At 47.4% G+C, this 20,083-nt stretch overlaps 1 protein-coding gene across 1 annotated transcript in view; it reads left to right on the plus strand.

Annotated features, from left to right (window-relative positions):
• Positions 1-1,854: 1,854 nt before the first annotated feature.
• The window catches only part of HEG1 (heart development protein with EGF-like domains 1), a 20,490-nt gene continuing 2,261 nt past the window's right edge, over positions 1,855-20,083 (plus strand). The window contains exons 1-11 of the mRNA XM_010295854.1: positions 1,855-2,146; positions 3,144-3,544; positions 6,109-6,175; positions 6,729-6,848; positions 8,478-8,572; positions 9,854-9,912; positions 10,403-10,563; positions 12,460-12,594; positions 18,084-18,126; positions 18,236-18,273; positions 18,820-18,907. Of these exons, the coding sequence (XP_010294156.1) occupies positions 1,855-2,146; positions 3,144-3,544; positions 6,109-6,175; positions 6,729-6,848; positions 8,478-8,572; positions 9,854-9,912; positions 10,403-10,563; positions 12,460-12,594; positions 18,084-18,126; positions 18,236-18,273; positions 18,820-18,907 (1,499 nt within the window). The remainder of the gene's footprint in view (positions 2,147-3,143; positions 3,545-6,108; positions 6,176-6,728; positions 6,849-8,477; positions 8,573-9,853; positions 9,913-10,402; positions 10,564-12,459; positions 12,595-18,083; positions 18,127-18,235; positions 18,274-18,819; positions 18,908-20,083) is intronic.

Below are 20,083 nucleotides of genomic sequence, written 5' to 3' on the forward strand. Positions count from 1 at the left end.
CCCAGCTCAGTGATAGCCACCAGTGCTGGGGAGAGGAGCACCGTGCCCCTGCCAGACACCCACGCAGCGTCCGGCGCGGCCGCGAGCTCCGCTCCTGCTCCAGCCCGCACCAGCTCCTCGGCCGTGGTCCTTCTGCCGTCCCCATCAGCAGCAGAGCCCGGGAGGCAGAGCGATGTTCCGCAGCACGGTGCTGGACGTGGTGAGCTTCCAACGAAGCTGCTGCCTGCGTTTTCTCCCAGCAGTTCAGTGCCTTCGCCTTCACCAAGTGCTTCAGGTGGGTCTTGTGGTTTCCTAGTTCGCTGTGGAAGACAGCTCTCCTCCTTCCCGGCCCCCCCTCCAAGCTCCCACCCCCCCTTTTCCAGCTTTAAACTAGATTTGCCTTTTGAGTAAGCGGTTTGTAGCGAAGGGCGACTGAGCGCTGCACGGGCGGTGAGCTGTTCTCCTCACGGCACTTGGGGCAGCGCTTCGTGTGTTGGGAACTAGACAGCCAGGCAGCTCCTCTGGGCCACATGCGAAGGCTGCCACGGGGCCTTGACCTCAGCCCTCGAACCAGGGGAGCCTGGCACGAGATGTGGCAAGGGATCGCTAGACCTTTTACTGTTCCTTATATCCCAGTTGCCGTGTGTTTCAGCCTCAGCTCTGCTGCCAGCGTCCCCCCAGAGCTGGTTTGAAACCCACTGGTCTGCCCAAGGGAATTTTCTGCAGGATGCTCAAGACCAGATCCTACCTCCCTGCCACCATTCCCCTTCAGAAACACCGCGCACCGCAATCTGTTTTATTCTGGTGTAAAGGGGAAAAGTACAGATCCCCTGGGAACACCACTTAGCAAATAAGTGATGTTGGTCACCAAGTGCCACCTCCGCTGTGAGGACTGAAATATTCTGATTTTAGTCCCTGTAGAGGCATCAAAGTTATTATTAATAGATAAAATATATATTTACCTATATCTATCTCTGCTTTGCAATTCCAGAGAGAGGAAAAGGAGTTTCTGGTGCTCCTACTGAGACCACGTATGTCTCGACCACACTCTCCAGCCACAAGGAGGGGACATCTCAGGCTGCAGCTAACCATGGCGTGTGGAGTACAGTGGCAGAAAGCCCCATGTCTCACCCAGACACTGGGGAGCCCCGCACCGGTCCCCTCCCATCCTCCACAGCATGGTCTGGAGTGGGACATGCCTTGTCTGGCCGAGCAGGGTACCCAGAGCCCAAGGTCACCCTTTCATCCAGGATCCCCACCTACTTCTCAACTGCCGGTGAACTTTCCAGTGAGTTTTTCTGAACTCTGGGGTGGTGTTTGAAGTAGGAAAAAACCCACTGCTTCTCCCTTCCCCTCTTCCATGGGTTTGATATGACCACCAACATATGTCGGAACTGTTGTGGGTGTTGTGGGCAGGATTTATAAGCGGTGGCGATTCTGCTCCTTCATGTTGTATATCTGCAGCTGTTAATGCTTAAACAAAAGAAGTCTCAGGAATGAGACGTGTAACTTCTTGCTCTGTGACACACCTACTACCTGCCTGGGTGGGGTGATAATTGTAAATAACATAAATATGCCATTATGACTCTAATGGTACCAATTGTCCCTCTGTATTTGGATAGTCCTGTTTCTTTGGAATAGGCTTTGTGTGTTAAATCACATTTAAGGGGATAGATATATGATGTCTACTTAATCTGTACTTAATCTGTGTTTATCTGTTCAATTTTAACAATCTGCATTTCCAAACAGAATTATTGTAGAACTCACAAGTGCTCTCTGCTCTGAGATGATAAAATCAGATATCTGCTTTTCAATCCTCTTCTAGCCGTGGGCAGCAGCCATCACTCCCTAAGCAGCTCAAGTGCTGAGGAAAGGATGTCCAGACCCATCACTGATCCTGTGTACAGCTCATCCACATCTGCTGGCGCTGGAGAGAGGACGCCGCACTCGGTGACGGACAGCGCGCTGGCCGGTGGCACAGAGAGCTCTGCTTCTTACGCCGAAACCGCCAGCTCTCCAGGGCCAGCTCAGACGGTGTCGGTGGAGCAGAGCAGGACGGCCAACACCTCCACCAGCAGCGGGGACTTCATGGACTTTGCGACGGAAACACTCTTCACACGTTCTTCCAAGATACCCACTTACTCTTCTTTCCAAAACGATCTCACAAGTAAGTTAGTGTCTCCCAGAGTACATTTGGGGGTGGGGGAGAGAAGTTCACACTGTCCTGCATTTATCTTTGTTGTATGCAAAGTTCTCATTCATTAGTATGCGCAATGCCACCTACGGGTTCACTCAGGGGGGTGTTTTCATCCAATGGCTGAAAGCCAGACCCTGCCTAGTTGGGGAATCGTTCTGGAAGTGAAGCCATGGACCTGAGCAGGGAAACTCTCCTGTTTTAATGGCCACATTATTTTTTTGCATCCTAATTGGTTTCTCTTGGGTGATGCTTTCAGAAATGTTTCATGATGACCTAAGTCAACTGTAGCATTAAATCAAATATTCAATACCTTATTTTTTATTTTTTGAGATTGCTGGACTTAGTTGTACATTCTGAAATTCATATTATAAGATTGACTGCACCTTTTATGCTAAATGATCTGAATTTTTTGCAGACTGATGTGCTAGTCATTTAGGATTTCCTGGCTCCAAAGTTTTCAGTCAATGAGTTCACGATAAGCTGCAAATTAATATAATGTAATAATTTTGCCCTGCAGAGGTATGAAGTTCACTGTGTCTAAAAACAAATCAACTGAAGAAGATGGATATTCTTTACTTGGGAATGGAGGATAAGAGGGAGAGTTCTAGAAATTATGACTGATAAAGAGAACAGATGGGTTTTCCTGCTTGGCTTGTCACAAAATATCACAGAACAATAAGTGCTCAATCACATTAGAAAAGCAATGCTGGAAGAACAGTGTTTTAGAAACCTACACCTTTCACGGGAGCCTTGTCTCTGTCCAAGTTCACCATTTTAGCATCAATTAAGGAGCACAGAAGACTCCTAATTCGATACCCATGCTTGGATGGTACTCTAAATTTTTAGAAGAGCACAGGCCAATTCACAGACAAGAAAATTTTATGTATTTAGCAAGTGATTTTAATATGACATCAAAATACTTTCATATTACTCTGTCTTTCTAATATATTTTGTCCTTCTACTACAGGATTTTCAAGTAGCCATCAGCCAGTCAGTAGCATCGATGCTGAGAAAAGGACCTCGGTTTCTCATACAGACGGCACATACATTTCAACCACATATACCAGAGGAGGAGAAAGGACCCTCCTGTCTATCTCAAATAGCAGCACCTCTGCTGACTCCTCAGAAAGTTCCACCTTTTTCTCTGAAATTTCCAACCCTTCTGATTCATCAAAATCTTCTGTGGCACAGGACAGGAGGAGCAATGTATCCAGTGACAGTGGTTTTGTTGAACCATCTACAGAGCCATTGCTGGTACACTCTTCCAAACTGTTGACTTCTGCTTCTGCAAGCAGCGTACAAAATACAACTCTCTTCAACACTGACTCTGAGTTGTTGACCACTGGCAGATCATCTATATCTTCGTCAGCATTTCCAGCCTCTTCCTCACTGTCATCGCTTCATCACTTGCTGTCATCAACACCACCAACAACTTATGTGTTTACATCATCAGAATCATCTGAGCCACTCTTGTCCTCTGTGATGGCATCTTCACCCCCTCTGCAGGCTTTGTCGTCCTCCTTGCCCACTTCCTCATTGCTTTCCCCATCTTATTCATTAGCATCTTTATTGCCTCTTTTTTCATCACCATCATCCGTCTCGCAGTCCAATGATAGTGATCAAGCAAGCACCCCTGTAGCTACGACTGTGGTCAGGCGGGTGCCCTCCACAGCTGCCGTGGCTGGGAGCTCGCCCAGAGGGACCAACAAGCACAATGTCACACACCAGCCCCAAAATAGCACCACCTTCACCTCTACTGGGTCTCCTCTCCCTACGGCACCCATGGAGCAGCTTGGTGGACGCATCATGTCTGTGTCAACTCCCACGATGGTAATGGAGACCGCTTCACCAAAAGCCACCACCGCCCAGGGGAACAGCTTTGGGAAGGCAACACCGCTGCTCACCACGGCCAGTGATGCCCCACGGGCTGGGCCAACAGATGCACCCCTTAGTCCCTCGCCAAGTGCAACAAACCACAGCGTTCTCGTCCCTGCGATGGCACTGACCACGGTAAAACCTCCTGTTCTGACAGTACCGGCCAGTCGCCAGCCAACCCCAGGTGATGCTAGCACCACGAAAGCCCACAGAGCTCAAATGCCCACTACCACTAAGCATGTGTATACCACTGGTGAAAGCACAGAAGCTGTGGATCCCACCACTGCAAGGCCTGGTAAAGTCACTGAAGAAAACGTCCCTGTTACGAGTCCTTCTGAAGCCCCTCCAACCAGCAAGACCACTGTAAGCATCGCAACTACTTTGGCTGCTACCAAACCAACTACCGTTCCTCCATTGACTAGCACGGCTGGGCTGAGGATGTCGTCTCCGGCAACAGGTAACGTGTCTAATTGGTGGGGCCAGGGATGAGGGGGCCAGGAATACCTTTAAGGGTCTTTGAAGGGTTATGTATGTACGTGTGTATGACAAGTCTGTTGTCAGCAGCGTTTGAGGATAAGAACGCGGTCTCTACGTTGGTATTTTTAAGCTAAGGGTTTAGCAATCAAGCTGAACTGCTGGGGAAGGGTGAGCATCTTGGTGAACGTTTCTGATGGAAACGTTAAGCTGAAATTTGAGAATTTTAAGAAAATAAAGCTGACTGGCCTTCCAGGTAAGCATAGGATGCATTTTATATTTGTCGATTGGTCAACACTATTGGTTGATATCGATCAAGATCTAACTTATTCATGAGAAAAGGTGGTTGGCCAGCACTTGGTATTTGTGTTGGAACTTCTTCTGTTGTTACGACCTATGGTCGTTTTCTCCCCACCTCACTAAATTATCTCTTACTCAAGGGCCTGTTTCTTCTCCTGGTAGGCTACGTACCATAGTCTTGCTGAGTGTGTTGTTACAATAATTTATTACTGCTGCCAGGCTCCTTATCTTCTGAAGTAAATACCTTGACTGAAGTTTTGTATGAATAGAAATTAATTGTGTGTTTAAAGCCCAGGAGCCTGGCCCTCATGCCACTGTAGGATATTGTGTGTGCTAACTGCATTAATCTCAGTGAAATACTGGCAATAGTATATATTCCATCCAATAATTAAGTATTTAAAGGTTATTTCTCAGGCTGAATGCTTTTAATTATAGCTATGGCTTCATGCAAAAAAATTCACTGTAGGGGAATGGATATTTTTATTGAAAAATTAACGTGACCTATCCTTTTCACAATGGATTCACACTGTTGCCAAGTTACTTCTTCTTTTAAATACTGAGTTTTGCCATTTACCAGAAGGCAAAAGATCCTTCTGCTGCCTGGGATGTGGTGCTTTGTACGTGGGTACTCACTGCTGCCAGAGAAGAAGCTGCCCTGGTCCCCACCGTACAACGCGCAAACAGAAGCACGGCGAAGTGAAAGCCGACATTTTAAAATACGCCCACTCACTTCTGGCTGCTTAGATCAGAGATACCAAATCTCCTTCTTGCTGACGCTGAGGCAGCCGTGCCAGGCCAGTCGAGACACGGGGATTGCGTCAAATGGCGCGTCCTGATGCAGAGGTCGGCTCAGGACTGTCTGGTCTGCAGGGCCTGCGTGATGTCACGGGGTAGCGTGGTGCTGTCAGAAACACACGCACAGGTTTGGCTCTCGTGCTTTACGATTTAACCGCAAAGCCCATCCTTCCTGCCTCTGCTGCAGTGCTCGGCAGCAGCCGCAAAATAGGTACAAGCGGTGTGTAAGGTGTCTTGCTCGTCATGTAGCGCCGCGTCACCGAGAAGCCCACAGTCCTGCCTACAGTCTGCCCTTGCACACGTGTGTGACGTGCATTTGTGCGTGCATGAGTCATACGCACAGCAAGAGGAGAATTTCTGACCAGGACATGTTTTTTTTCAAGATATACAAGTATTGTATATCTTCTCCAGGATTTACAGTTTGAGTTGGCTAATCTATGAGGCATCTGGACTACAGCCGTTAATCCCTGATACTCCGTATTTCACAGCTGGCGTCTGCTCCCCAGGCCCTTGCTCACGCAGTGGGAGCTCCATTACAAGCCGTGGCACAGGCAGGTACCGCTGCTGTGGCCATCCCCAGCCTGGCACGGAGGAGGCTGCAGCCCTGGCAAAGGAGGTGACGGCAGCCAGGGCTGCCTCCGCTATTTCTGGGTAATCTGCAGACGGCATCAGTGTTCCAGCACTAGCTTTGGACCATGGAAACAGGGCTTGGATGAACAGGGCAGGACTCTGGTGAAGGTGTCTAGCTCTGGCTGTTGAGATCCCTTCTTCTGTCTCGCCATCCGTAACTGTGGTGGTGTTTGTCTTTGAGAAGTGCCCCGAGATCTGCAGATGAGCCGTGCTGTAGGCAAGCTGGGTGTTCGTATTAGCATAGATCAACACTGGACCCCAAGGGCTTTTGAATGAATATCTGAGAGCAAGTGGTTTGTATTTATTCTTTCAGCTCCAACAGAATAATTAAAAGCAAGATAAGTAGTAAGTGTGAATGATGCAATGAAGCATCTCAGGGGGTCACAGAAGAGGAGCCAAGTTGATCCTTTTTAGCCCAACAGCTGATGATTTTTGTGATTCTGTAACTATAGCCTGGGTTTTTTTTCTGCTTTTGTAGATGTGGATAAATGTCTTTCCAACCCTTGTCCTGCACTGGCCACCTGCAACAACACCCGTGGCTCCTATATCTGTCAGTGTCCTCTTGGATATGAGCTGGAAAAAGGAAAGTGCAATTTAGGTAAGAAAACAAAAGCGAAAAACCAGGGGAGAAAAAGGTGGAAATAATTATCTGTAATCTTCTAAAATAAATTAACCTAGGCTCAGACTAGTGCGGGAGCTTAATGTTCCTCCCAGCCACCACATTTAACCAGAGCCTTTACTGTTTATACAAGTGCAGTGCCTAATGCCTGTCGTGCTGGGGTGCCCCGGGGAGCAGGCGCAGCGATAGCTGAGCGTTTCTTAAAAACACAGCAACAGAGCAGTGGGCTCAGGCTTGTTAGGAAGGACAGCTGTGGCCTTTCTGTTCCTAATGTGTTTTACAACCCCCAAAAAACGTGCAGCAGCCTGTGGTAGCTCCCAGCTCTGCAAATCCGGGCGACGGTGCCCGGCTTGGGAGAAGTGAGTGGGGCTATTGTGTAACCTGGCTTCAGTGAGACCAGCCATGTGCGGAAAATTAAGCAGCCGTGAAGGTCTTTGTAGGATCAAGGTCTTGTTTCGTACCGTTAGCATTTTTCATGCAGCACAGCTATTAGTTGGAACTCAGGTTCTGACCCCCTCCTTTCTGGTAGAGGACTCTCAATCTCAAGGACTTACAATGTCCCATTGTAAGGGGGAATTTGTTTTGCTAGAGTTTCTTCTGACCCTTACTCAGCGAGGATTAGAAGCATGGAAATTTTGCTAAGGAAACATGGGTGAGGTGTCCCTGAAGGGTGTTTTGAAACATTTCTTCAAGCTGGAATGTGTCAGCTTCTAATTTAGAGCGTTGTTTTGATTATGCCTTGAACTGGGATATGGGCAGATTGTATAAATACTGTGAAGGTGATTCTCATTTTTACCCGTAGTTGTTACATTAGAGCTGTCTGATATAAAATTTGTCATGAAAATAGGGTCTGTGGATGGGAAAAAAATGGGAAAGAATTGGAGGCTTTATAACGTTATCTGCAACCATATTTGTTTTTCTGGTGCAACATAAAACTGGAGCTCTGAGTTCTCATTTCCACCGAGTATCTCATGACACTTAATACAAGATTTAGGGATATTATCTCTCCGAGTCTGGACAACTTGGATTATTGCATTCTGCTGCCATGAATCAAATATGAATCTAAGCATGGAAAAATGCATCTTTTGGACCTCTTTTCAAATATCATTGCTCATTCTGTCCAACAATTTGAAAAATGAAAATGTCCTTTCTGCAGTGCTTTATTTTGACTTGCTGATTTGCTTTCCTTCCCTTGCAGGGAGGTGTAAGAGATTTGACACATTTACCCCAAGTTATTATAAATAGCTTTGGTACCTGAAACTGCCTTGTTGCTAAATTTACCCAGCTCTCTTTGTGTTCAGGGGTCCTGTTAAATTAGTCTGTGTTTCTATATGAAATGTATGAACGCTGTGGTGAAATGGTGGCTGTTCAGCAGCACTGAGCTCTGGAATTTGACTGGGGCTGTGGGAACATCGCAGCAACCCTTGGGAAAAATCCCAAGGCAGGGACTTTGCTTTATTGGGGCAGTGACTCTCAGACTGAGTTTTCTGTCTGCTGCGTGAAGGGGTTTTCCAGGCAGACCGTCCCTCATCTAAGGCAGATGAAACCACGGCTACACATGGAACAGAGACATGTGTTCTGACTAACTTGTCTTACTCTCCTTTTTAGTAAGAATATTTATCGGCCAAGTCCCCCTGAAACTTAATATTACCCATGGGAAGTACGCAGAGCTCCTCCACGTCGAGGGTGAAATCCTGGCGATGGTGAGTGTCATTGCTGGGACGTCGGCAATGCTGATGGGACGGGTCCCCTTCGCTCCTCTTACGGTTGTCATGGGAAGCCATGAGACTCTGTAGCATGGATTTAGCCTTTTTAGTCATGGAACCATGGTGTAAGTAGGACTGGTGGGACGTACACTTTTGAATCCCAGCACGCTTCTTTCCCCTGCCCTGCCCCGGCTGTCAAGACAGCAGCGGAGAGATCCGGCTCCTATGGGGCTTAAGACACCATACCCGCCCAGAAGATCCCGAAGCCCTTTTTGTGAAGTGATGTGGCTGGGTTCATGCTTCTGTAGCCTCCGTCCTTTGCTACTGTCTTCTGGCTGCATTGCCTTTTCCAGACCTCGAAAGGGCATTAATGCTCCTCCAAGGCCAAACATTAAAACAGTAACCCCGGGCTTCGTCGTTCATCAGTAAATCTCGCAGGTGCTGGGGCGGGTTGGACTGCAGCTGGTGCCACCTTGCTCTTCGCCAAACCCCACGGCATGAAGCGCATCGGCAGCACCCCCCAAACATACCTGCCTCTTGGTGGAGTTTCCCAGCTGTCGCAGCCATGTGGCCCTCAGTCAGCTGAGAGCAAGTGCTGGTGGCTTCCCCGTATGCTGTGCCATCAGTTGCTCCAAAAAGATCCCTGGGCTGGGAATACGTACATCTCTCTGCGTTTTTTAGCCAGATCGTTGCACGCGTGAGTTTGTCCTGTTCGCAGTTCCTGGGCTGGCTGCAGTTCATCCCAGCTCTTTTTGGAGTAGGTGATTTGGAGGTGCTGCGCAGGAGCGGGGAGCCGGGGTGCGCTGCCTGGGTGCTGCCTGCACAGCTTGTGCTGGGGGGTGGGCACAGCCAACCGTGCGGATCCGGGGGGAGGGAGGCTTCTTGGAAGATGCGCGTCTCGGAGAGCGCCGCTTTGAGCTCGGCCTTGCACAGGGCTCTCTCCCCGCTGGCTTCGGGCTTGGCCTTGGCCTTTGTGGTCATTGCACAGTGGGGCCGCCGGCAGATGCTCCGTCAAAATCCCCAGGTCTTCGTTTCTGTCCAAGGCTGCGCGGCAGTGACTTCAGCCATCCCTCGCTGGCAACAGGACGGCACGTCTTCCTTACTGAGCAGATGAACTGCTTGGGATGCTCAGAGCCCACTCAGCCTCAGAAGGCAGCTCTGGCGAGCTCAGGGGATGGTGTTGGTGACCCAGGAGGGCTGTCCCATGCCGTGCCCTGCCGGGCTGCCTCCCTCCATCATCCCCCAGGCCACTAACAGCTATTCTCTCCTTCCCTGCAGCTCGATGCGTCGCTGTCGGGCTTGCCGGGGTACCACCACTCCACAGTTAAGGCGACCAGGTAAGGCTAAGGCTACCAGGGGAAGAATGAGACTCTCAAGCGTTCAGGATGTTCAACTTGAGATCCACGTTCTCTTTCTTGAGTCGGTGCTGGGCTTGATGCGGTCTGGCCCGGCAGTGGCGCAGGGCATGGGGAATGCCTGACCACCTTGCTCGGCTCTCCCGGTTCCCTTTTCCTGGCCCGAGCGGCTTGGGGACGGGATTGTGAACTGCCCAGAAGGGATTTAAGGCTGGTTTCAAAGTGAGCTACCAGTACCCCTTCCAGCCCCAAATTTACCTCTCTGTGTGTAAGTTCATCCTGTTTTTAAGGTCCGTTATACTGGCCGGCTGTTTCAGTATGTATGCAATACTGTGTCTGTGATAAGCATCGCTTGCATTGATAAGAGTCCTCTGTATAATGTGCATTAATAAGAGTCCTATGTATAAGGTGCTAACGATGACATCAGACTGACCCGTGGTACTGAGGGCTGTTTTGTTCTGTTTTCTGTTAGGGAGGCAAATTTTGTGCATGTTTCAGTGCAATCCACGTTCTCTTTAGCATCCAACGTGACTTTCTATGACGTTGTCAGCAGCGTGAAAAGCTACATTCGAGCTTGCAAATCCCCCACCGAAGCCTGCCAGTTCATCTCCGGCCTGAAAATGCTCCACAGAGGTAAACAGCATCTGGAGGGACTGTGATGGGAAGGGAAAGGGATGTTTTATTTGGCTTCTTTTATAAGAGGGGAGAAAGATTTTGGGGTTTAGAAAAACCCCTCTGAATCTTTTTTATCTTATTTAAATGGGAGTCATCTTAAGAGCCTCCCAGTACAAAAGGGATGCAGATATCAAGCTTTATCTTCACCACATGTGTAAGAAATCTGCCTCTGTGAAAACATCGTGCAGCGCAGGATTAGAGGCATTGTAGGGCAGCCTTTCATCTCCGGGATGTGACACCGGGCCCTGGCCAGATCAAAAAAACATAAGTCTTAATTCCACCCGTGCAGCCGGGAGCCAGGGAAACAGCATGAAAGCCAAGAGACAAAACCCTCAACTGAAGCTGATTAGAGCTGCCCGAGGCTATGGGGGGAGCTGCACTATCCTGCCTGCCCAATTTCAGTGTTGCAGGGTGTAAAAATGATTCACAGTTAAGAGCTTTCAATTTTGGTACCAAATCTTCTACCTGCCAAAGGGGAACATGGGTGCAGCACAGAGAGACCTGGAGAAGCACATCAGTGTTGTGCAGGACCTTCTCCAGGTGAACCCCATCAGTGGTGGTGGCCCTGCGCCCTGCACCTCCCAGTCATCGCTTTCCGAGGGAGCGATAGAGGAGATTTAGCTATGAGAGGTACCATATGAGAGGTACCAGCAGGATGCAGGGAGTGAGAACCCTTGAAAGATGGGCTCCTGCAAGGAGGTGGTGGAGTCACCATCACTGGAAGTGTTCGAAAAACGTGTAGACGTGACACTTCAGGATATGGTCTAGTGGGCATGGTGGTGTTGGGTTGATGATTGGACTTGATGATCTTAAAGTTCTTTTCCAACCTTAAACTTCTGCATGTGGAGCTCTGTGACTTCAGGGTTTGAGGCTTTGAGGTTTGGCTTTGAGGTTGAAGGGCAGCAGTGCTTAGCCTGGCTGTAGTGGGAAACCCCTCGGATCATTTTGGCAACGTAAACACGAAGATGAGATATTTAGTGTGTGCTTTTATTTTAACGTGCTGTATTTTAAAGCCACACTCCACCATGGATTGAATTAAATTACTTTGGTAGACCTGCTCAGATGATATCTAGTCATTACCTCTGATACAATGCTTCTGGTAAAGTCTACTTCTAACTTGAAATAATCAGAATAAGAAACAAATTATGTTCTTGTGTAAGTACTAAAAGAAAAGATGTCAGATAAAAAAAAAAGACGACTCTAGCAGGGAGAGGTTTATAAAAGGTGAGTGCCAAATGAATGACATGTTTTCAATAAAATCCTATTTCTCGTGAATATTTTTTCATTTACTCATTTTTCTGACCTCCCAGTAAAAAATTCGGTGACAGAATTTCCATCGTTTACCCACATTTTTGCTGAATGCTCATTGTAACAAATCTGACTTTCTAAAGTAAAACACTGCTTCAAAGTAATGTAAATGAAAGGACAAATTCTTTGTTTGAAAAATGAAAAAATCCAGCTCTTAATATTGAAATGGAAAAAAATTGTTTTGGACTGAGCAAAATGTTTTGCTTGATATAAACTTAAAAATTGATTTGTTGAACTGTCTCAGGCGGTGAAAGTGTTTCAGCTTGAGCCAAACCAAATTTTTCTTTTTCATTTTCCCTTCTGACTCCGAGCTGAAACATTTATTATTTACCCCGTCTATTTGCCTGTACAAATGACAGTAGATACACTAGGAACGGTGACATAGTGTAATGTTGGCTGTGTCCTAATGGAACAAATATTATTTAAAAAAAGAAAAAAAAGATACTAAAGCAGCACATGAGCTGAATGTGATGCCTGGGAAAGCAAATGCGCATAATGGTGGGTTCAGAGAGAACCATGCTGATGTTGGCCACCTCTTCCCAACAGTTGGCAGCTTGTGCAAGCAGAAAGACCCGGAATGTGACAAGGAAACTTCTGAATGCACCGACTTTGATGGAGTCGCGCTCTGCCAGTGCAAAAGTGGATACTTCAAATACAACAAGATGGACCACTCCTGCAGAGGTATTGCTCTTCACGGTGTATCTTGCCTGAATTTTGCTTAAACCTTTTGTTCCAGTGGAAATGAGTATGTCTATGTGTGTGTGTATCGCTGTGCATGCAAGAAGCTCAGTATTGTGAATAAATATTAGCAGCTCAAGTTTCTTTTATTTAGTTAGAGGACTTTTCAGCAGACACTGAAGATACAGCCTCTCTCTAGGAATAATATTATCTCTTTCTGGAGCACGCTGTGAGTCACGGTGATTGAGAAGAAGGAGAAAGGAGCCCGACTGCTTTGTGCTCCAGTTCAGTGGCACAGAGCAGAGATGACGTGCATCTCTGCCTGTTTTGATTTTGTCTGAACTCTCATTGAACTTAGGAGAAGTGCTTTAAACTCACAAGTTTATATTAATACATCATCAATATTTTTAAAATAATCGGAAAATTATTATGAATTTATTTTTCAGCTGGTTCCTAATAGAAATTTTAAGCTTAAGAATTATATTATTTTTTAGCTACTCCTCACATCATGAAATCTGTTTTTGCTACACTTTAAAAAAGGTCTTTGTCTGCATGCCAATGGTCAAAATGGTTTCTGTAGGATCAGGGTGTCCCTTCCTTAGTTCTAGCGGTTGTCACAGGGCTTCTTAAATGCAGTTTTCTGATGACATATCAATAAGAATTGCAGTAGTGGTTATATATTGCTTCTGGCAGTGTCTGTTGGGTTGCTGTTGAAATAGGGGGAGATGCTTTGTTGATTCCAAATCTGATCAGAGAGTGAGAAAAACGTGCCTGAAAATAACTCATGTGTTGCAGGCTCTGGGATGGACATCTTGGAGATGGGAATCTCTGGGTCCCAGGTCATGGTCCTGCCTCTCCTCCACTCTGCAGCTCCAGGCAAAACCTTTCTCTTTTGTGTTTTCCTTCCCTCCCTTCATCTTGTATGTTGGGGGATGGATTTCTATTAGGAAATACTGACCATCTCCACTGACCCTCGACAGGCAGAGAACGGCTTACGTAGTGAGTGGGGAGTTGAGCTGAAACCTAGAAGGCTTTTGCCCAATTCTTGCTCCATCACTGACGGTGGCGACCCAGGATGAGTTACTCCGTTTTTTTCATCCATGTCTCTTGCCAAGCAGTGTTGTGAAGATAAATACCTGAAAGACTGTGAGACACTTGGATGCAATGGTTGCAGAGAGTTAAGAGATCTAACATCTTGTACATGTGGTTACTCCCTACTTATGGGTTTGTTCGCTGTGCAAAATATAAAAAACCCCACCTGTACACAATGATGCCTCAATTCCACCTTCAGCTCACTGCTGTCAGTAGGAAACATCTTATTGACCAGCTTGAGAGTGTCTGAGGGACAGGGTTGATGTGGGATTTAGACTGCAGTGCAGTGGCATGAGGGTAGCACCGACTGCATGGTGCCACGCTCCAGCAAGATACCACGTTTTCAGCATCACTTTGTTCCCATCTGGGTAAGCCAGGTGGTTGGGATTTTTAAAGGCTTTTTCAATAGCCAAGCTATGGCCCTCATTTGATATTTAGGGCTATTTTCTGATAAATATAGCATACAATATGCCAGCCTCTGAAAATCTCTGCTCTCTTAGTGACTAAACAGGAACTGAGGTCTCCTGAGCATCCAGCCCTCATTGTGGGTTGTGAAAATGTGGTGTGGTAACTCCAGTTATAGTATTTGCAAAGAGGGAAACGGCTATTGTGCTGCCCTGTCCGGTCTCCCCCGTGGGAAGGCGGGTGCGGCTGGGAGAGCCGCTGGGGCATGGGGGATCAGCTGCCCCAGCCCCCTGGGATTTTTCTGTCCTGCTTTGCGGTGTCTGTCCCCTGCGGTGTGCTCAAAAAAGCATCCCCTGGACCAAGGAAGGGTCGGGTCTCTGAGCCACAGGAGTTTCAACATCCTGGCCGTTGTACCTCTCGGGGTGCAGTTCAGTTGTCTCTGGGTCGTTACTGGTTTTCAACCTTCCTGGTATCTTCAGAGCTGTTTTAGAAACAGTGCGACAAACCCACTGTGCCAACTTTTCAAGGGCATGCTATTTTTAATAGTACAGAGTGTTTCTGGAGCGAAGCAAGGAGCAGCAAGGAGGGTTTCCAAAGAGACCCCCGAGTCTCTTTTGGGAAGGCAAAGGCAAAGGAATCCAGAGTAGAAAAGCACAACTTGATCGCTTTGCTTGACCCCCGACACTTTAAGCCTCTCCTCTGTTCCCTGCTCATGTTTGAAAGCTTGCTGAGTGAGTGTGACAGCGTGAGCTCTCCTGGGAGCATGTTCAAAGGAGCAGGAAAGATGCCAGAGGAGAAAGCAAAGTGGCAGGAAAAGGCAGGGTGAGGACAGGAAAAGACATAAGCACCGAGCTTTTAAGTGAGACCGAGATGCATGTCCAGGATCTTGCTCTTCCTCTTTACTGCCCCTATAGCCTCCGGAGAGCTGTGTGCCATGGCGTCCCAGAGCTGCTCCTGCCCAAGGCACGGCTCCAGCCTTGAGACCACTCAAGGTGTACGTTCCCTACGCACGTTGTTGGGCTAGGGCTGAGGGGTGAGGTTAGGCTGGGCTCCAGCATCTGCCTGCAGGCTCCTGCAGGCCTTCCCAGCACGCAAGCGGCAGGCTGGGGTTGGGGTTGGGGCTGGGGTACCTGGGGCTGTCGTGCTTCTTAGGGAAGGCAACTTCAGTGAGCTGTCGAGGTGATGACTACCTCCCCTTCACTGCAGGTTTTGTTACTGCCTGACCTTGTTGTGTCACTTTGGAAGAACATTTGCCTTATAATATTTTCAGTCTGCTTTTGTTAGCGAGTGAAAGGAGCAACCCATTCAGTCTCATTTTGCTAATGCCTCGATGTTACAAATGAACCAGGCAAGGATCCTTTGGGGTCTACTTGCCTTGCCCTGGCTGTTTGTTGACTGAGGCTCTTAACACTTGTCCATCTACTGCTGGCCTCTTCCTTGACTTCAAAGAAACCATCTTAGAGAGAGAAAAATAAATCCAATGCAAAAAGCATCATGATGAGATGCAGCAGGAGGGCTATGTAAACCACCTCATCCTTCCCATCCCCAGCTCTGGGGGAATAAATGGAGTGAAAGAGGTAGTGGAAGAGTACTGGGACTATATAGGGCAGAGAAAGGGGTGTAAGACCAGCTGTGGTGGACATCAGCCCCCCGTCATCATTGATGCCAGTTGCTATGGCAAGTCTGTGTCTAGAGCTGCAATATTCGTGATGTGAGTGCATCTCTCATCTACGTCCACACAGCCCGCAGGGCAAATGGCGTGATGAGTGACATGAGATGCTTAGTAAATGGTATACAGGCAAGCAGTATTTCAATATGACCGCAGACAAGGCCAGCCATCCAAGAGCAGGGTGCCGGCACACTGTGGGCTGCATCTCCTGGAAAGCAGACTTGGGCAGAGCTGCGAAGGGGTCCTGGCAGGTAAAGAAGAGGTCCCCAGCTCTGGCTTGTAAGGCTAATATGGTCCCTGGGTGCATTTAGAGGGGACAGGCAGGCAGAAGAGGGGAAGTTTTGTTATTTCTGGGCTTGCGACATCTATTTCTGGGAATCAGAAATTGAAAGGGTCAAAGAGAACCTGTGAGCATTCAGAGAAAAGCTGCAATAACCAGGGACACTCAAAGATCTCAGTGCACTTGGCTTTATTAAAGGCAAAGGAGTGATTTGATGATGAGGAGAAATGTGATCATATAACTTTTTCCAATCTAGCAAGTGAACATCCAAAGGCTGGAATTTGACACTGGGATAATTCAGACCAGAAAGAAGGTGAATGTTTTTAATGGCTGAGGAAATTAACTTTATGAGCATCTGACCCAGGGTTGTGGTTTATTGTCCGTCACTGAAAATATGAAGATCAATCTTGGATGGTTCTCTAAAATGTAGCTCCAGTTCAACTATTTGATTTGAAACTGGAATTAAGCTTAGGGAAGTTCTGTGATCTGTATTACGAGGGGGAGGTCACAGTCACATTGCTCCCTGCTGGCATCAATATCACTTGTTGTTGATGCTGGAAGAGCCATAAACTTCTGAATCCAACCAGAATACTAGTGCTTTCTCTTGGTTTACTGTCATACTGCCAGCTCATCCTAATGGACAACGTTACACATTTGTCCTTCTTTTCCTCCTTCCTCCCTTCCTGTGCTAAGTGTTTCTGAAAATACAGTTGCTGGCTGTGCCAGAGGAGAAAAGGCATCTGGCGTGCCGGGAGCAGCGAAGGAGGTGAGGGCTTTGCTGCAGCTTAGCTGGGACCTCTGCTGGGAAGCCCCCTCCTCGCCCCACAGATTTCCTCGCACTTGCTGAGGTTAGAGAGTGCCCAAGCCTTCGGCTGCAGGTTATTCCTATGGCTAGAGAGCAAGGCAGAAGGAAGAGGGCTTGAGAGCTGCTGCCTAACCATTTTTAAGCATATGGTGTTGAGGGGGGAAAAAAAAATCTATGAGCATTTTTGTTTTCAATTAACAATCTAGTTTTATTCTCTGCGGAGTGTGCTGCAGGGGTTTTGCAGACCCTTGGGTGACGTCTTGCAGACCCCCAAGGGCTGCTGCATGTGCTGGCCCTGGCTTGTCCCTCTGCCCAAAGCGACTCCATCCGTGTCACTCCTACTCAGGTCTTTGAGCGACCACCTTCGCTGCCTCTGCGAAAGGCAGCAGATCTGCAGGAGCTCTGGTGGGACTGTTGCTCAGAAAAGCAGTGATCTTAGCAGTGATTTGAAGCTTATAATTGTATGTCCAATGTATCATTACCTTTGCTGTTCACCGGAAGGGTAGTATAATTTTCTCAAATAATTCAGGTGATAAAATAGCTGTCCATAAGCACAGAAATTATTTTATTTTGAAACGATGGTTTCAGTTTTTCACCAACACTTTGTACGTAGCAGTTTTCCGGGTTATTTAGACCTAGTAAATTTAATTTCTATTCTATATTAAAGTATGATATTTTAAAATTTGATTTAGCTCCAAATTTGAAAGACAAGAAATAAAGGTGACATAAGGCAAAACATAACATACCACTTTGGACTACCCTGACTGCGTTTGCATAACATTTTGTTGCAATACTACATTTAAAGGTAATTGCTAACATCCATCAATGCTAAAGTAGCACTGTTCAAATGAGTTTTCAAAACAAAAACTGTAGACACTTGCAGATTTCTCACACTGCTTTTTTGTGGGAAGGAATACAAGTGTGCAGTGAGCTTGCATTTGGGCAAGAAGAGGTTCTGCTGGGAATTACGTTGCCAGCTGCCTACCCTGTGCCAGGTTCCAAGCTAGCTCTGCTGGGAAGCCATGAAATGGTCCCAGCAGTGGGAGATGAATTTAAGTGCATGGTGTTTTGCCTACACCAGAGGAGATCCTGCACCACGTTCCTGCTGCGCCAGCAGCGTGGACTGGCCTGTCGGTGCCCAGGGCTGTTGGGGTGAGGCTGCCCTGGGAAGCGGCGGTGGGAAACGCCTCCCCTGCACCACTACGCGGTGCTCACGGCCCGTCTCTCTTCTGTGTTTTTAGCCTGCGAAGATGGATACAAGCTGGAAAATGAGACCTGTGTGAGGTATGGTGACTGTTCTGCCCTCCTTCTACCCCACCATCATTCTTAAATAGAGTTTTGGTGGCCTGTTGGCACGACTAACAACAAACTCCCTGTTGTTTTCTGTTACCAGCTGCCCATTTGGCTTAGGTGGATTCAACTGTGGAAACCGTAAGTGCCAGGTTTTGTTTCTTTTAATTTCCGCAGTGTCAGAAATGGGAAATCTGAAACAAGTAATTGCAAATGACTATGTCTAAAATGCAGTAGGTACATGCTACTCTTGTCAGTGGTTTTTGTTTCTTCATTTTCTGTTGAAAATTATTTTGTTGACCTTCTTTGACAAAGTTGACGTAATATTATCTCCTAAGGAAAGGAGATCTCCTTTCTCTGGATGCTCTGTCATAATAGCACATATAGTGGGCATTCTTGAATCAAGATATTCAGAGGTGAATCCATGAATTATCATTTGAATTATTCTGATCGATCAGTGAAGGGAATCTGCCCCTAAGGGGAATAAGAGCTTGTTCTTCCTTCAGCAAGAGATCCCCAACTCCATCCATTTAACTTGAAAATTTAAGGCAATATTGCTCACAGGGAGGGCAGAGAAATGGGAAATAAGCAGTTAATCCCTTTACGTGAGGACTGCAGATGTGTTTACATTAGTGTTTACAACCACATCGCGGCTTCTAAGTGAGTCTCTGTCTTTCCCATCTGTAGCGTATCAGCTCATCACCGTGGTGATCGCGGCTGCAGGAGGAGGACTTCTGCTCATCATGGGCATAGCACTGATTGTCACCTGCTGCCGGTAGGTACCACCGCTGGCCCCAGCTCATGTGGCATCCTCTCAGTGGGTTACACCACACTTAGTGCTCCACACGTGAACCCTGAAGGACCAAAATGAAGGTGAACTCACAGGATAGCTAAGCAAGTGGGTTAATCAGAGATACTGAAGTATTACACTATGCTTTCATTTGGGACATATCTTCCCCCCCCCCTAACCAGACTAAAAAATTCAACTTGGTTTCTCCTAAGGATGCACCTGGCAATCATGTCCTCTAAGGATGGGGATGCAAAGGAGTCCTTCCCACTCAGAGCTGTAAGGCAGCCAGGGAGCAGTCTCCAAAAATGCAAGCTAAGTAGAAAGGAGAAGTTTGGGCAACAGGAAGGGTTGCTGGCCATTGCTCAAGTGGTATTTGAGTGTATTTAAGGCTATTTTAGTTTTCCTTTATGGACAAGTCCTGCATGTGCTCTCACTCTATGTGTCTCTGCCTCTCAGATGCACACATGCATGTACACACGTAGTTCCCGTACCAGCAGGTAGCTTCGGACTAGAGGCAAGATGTGGAAGATGAGGAAGATCTGCTTCATGATTTATATATCATGAAAAAGATTGCCTTCCAGTAACACTCTCTCCCCCGCCATTCTATCAACCAAATCTAGGATTTCAATGCTCTCTGGTTAAAGTCAGCAGCTGCATTTATCAGTAACACAGAAATGGCAGTGGTTTGGTTGGTACTGTGGTGTGTGCTTGCTCCCGTGTGCTTTGAGCCAGGGGAATGCCAGCAAGCCCCAGCCAGGAGCTGTGATGGCCAGTACACCTGCATGCCCCGAAGTGCATATCTCTGCAGGGATGGACTGATCTTCTCATGAGTCCGGGACTTTGGCAGGTTATGTGACTTCCTGGTGGGTACTCCGCTTTGAACTGGAAGTGTCACCAAAGTCCACTCATACAACATAGTAGTCATGTAGGGGCATTTGATGTCATTCAGACCAGCCCCTTGCAGGTCTTCCTTCTTTGGAATTATCATAGTGCCTAGAAGTGCTATAGTTAAGCACTTGGAGACTTGAATAGCATGGGAACTCCCATACGTTTTTATTTCTTCCCAGATTTCCGTGACTTTTTCATTGATGCAGGTGAACACACGCGTTTTTAAGAGACAACAGGCATAAGCTGAAACAGGAGACATTCAAACTGAATGTA

The sequence above is a fragment of the Phaethon lepturus genome, unplaced genomic scaffold, assembly GCF_000687285.1.
Source record: "Phaethon lepturus isolate BGI_N335 unplaced genomic scaffold, ASM68728v1 scaffold16431, whole genome shotgun sequence".
NCBI lineage: Eukaryota > Metazoa > Chordata > Aves > Phaethontiformes > Phaethontidae > Phaethon > Phaethon lepturus.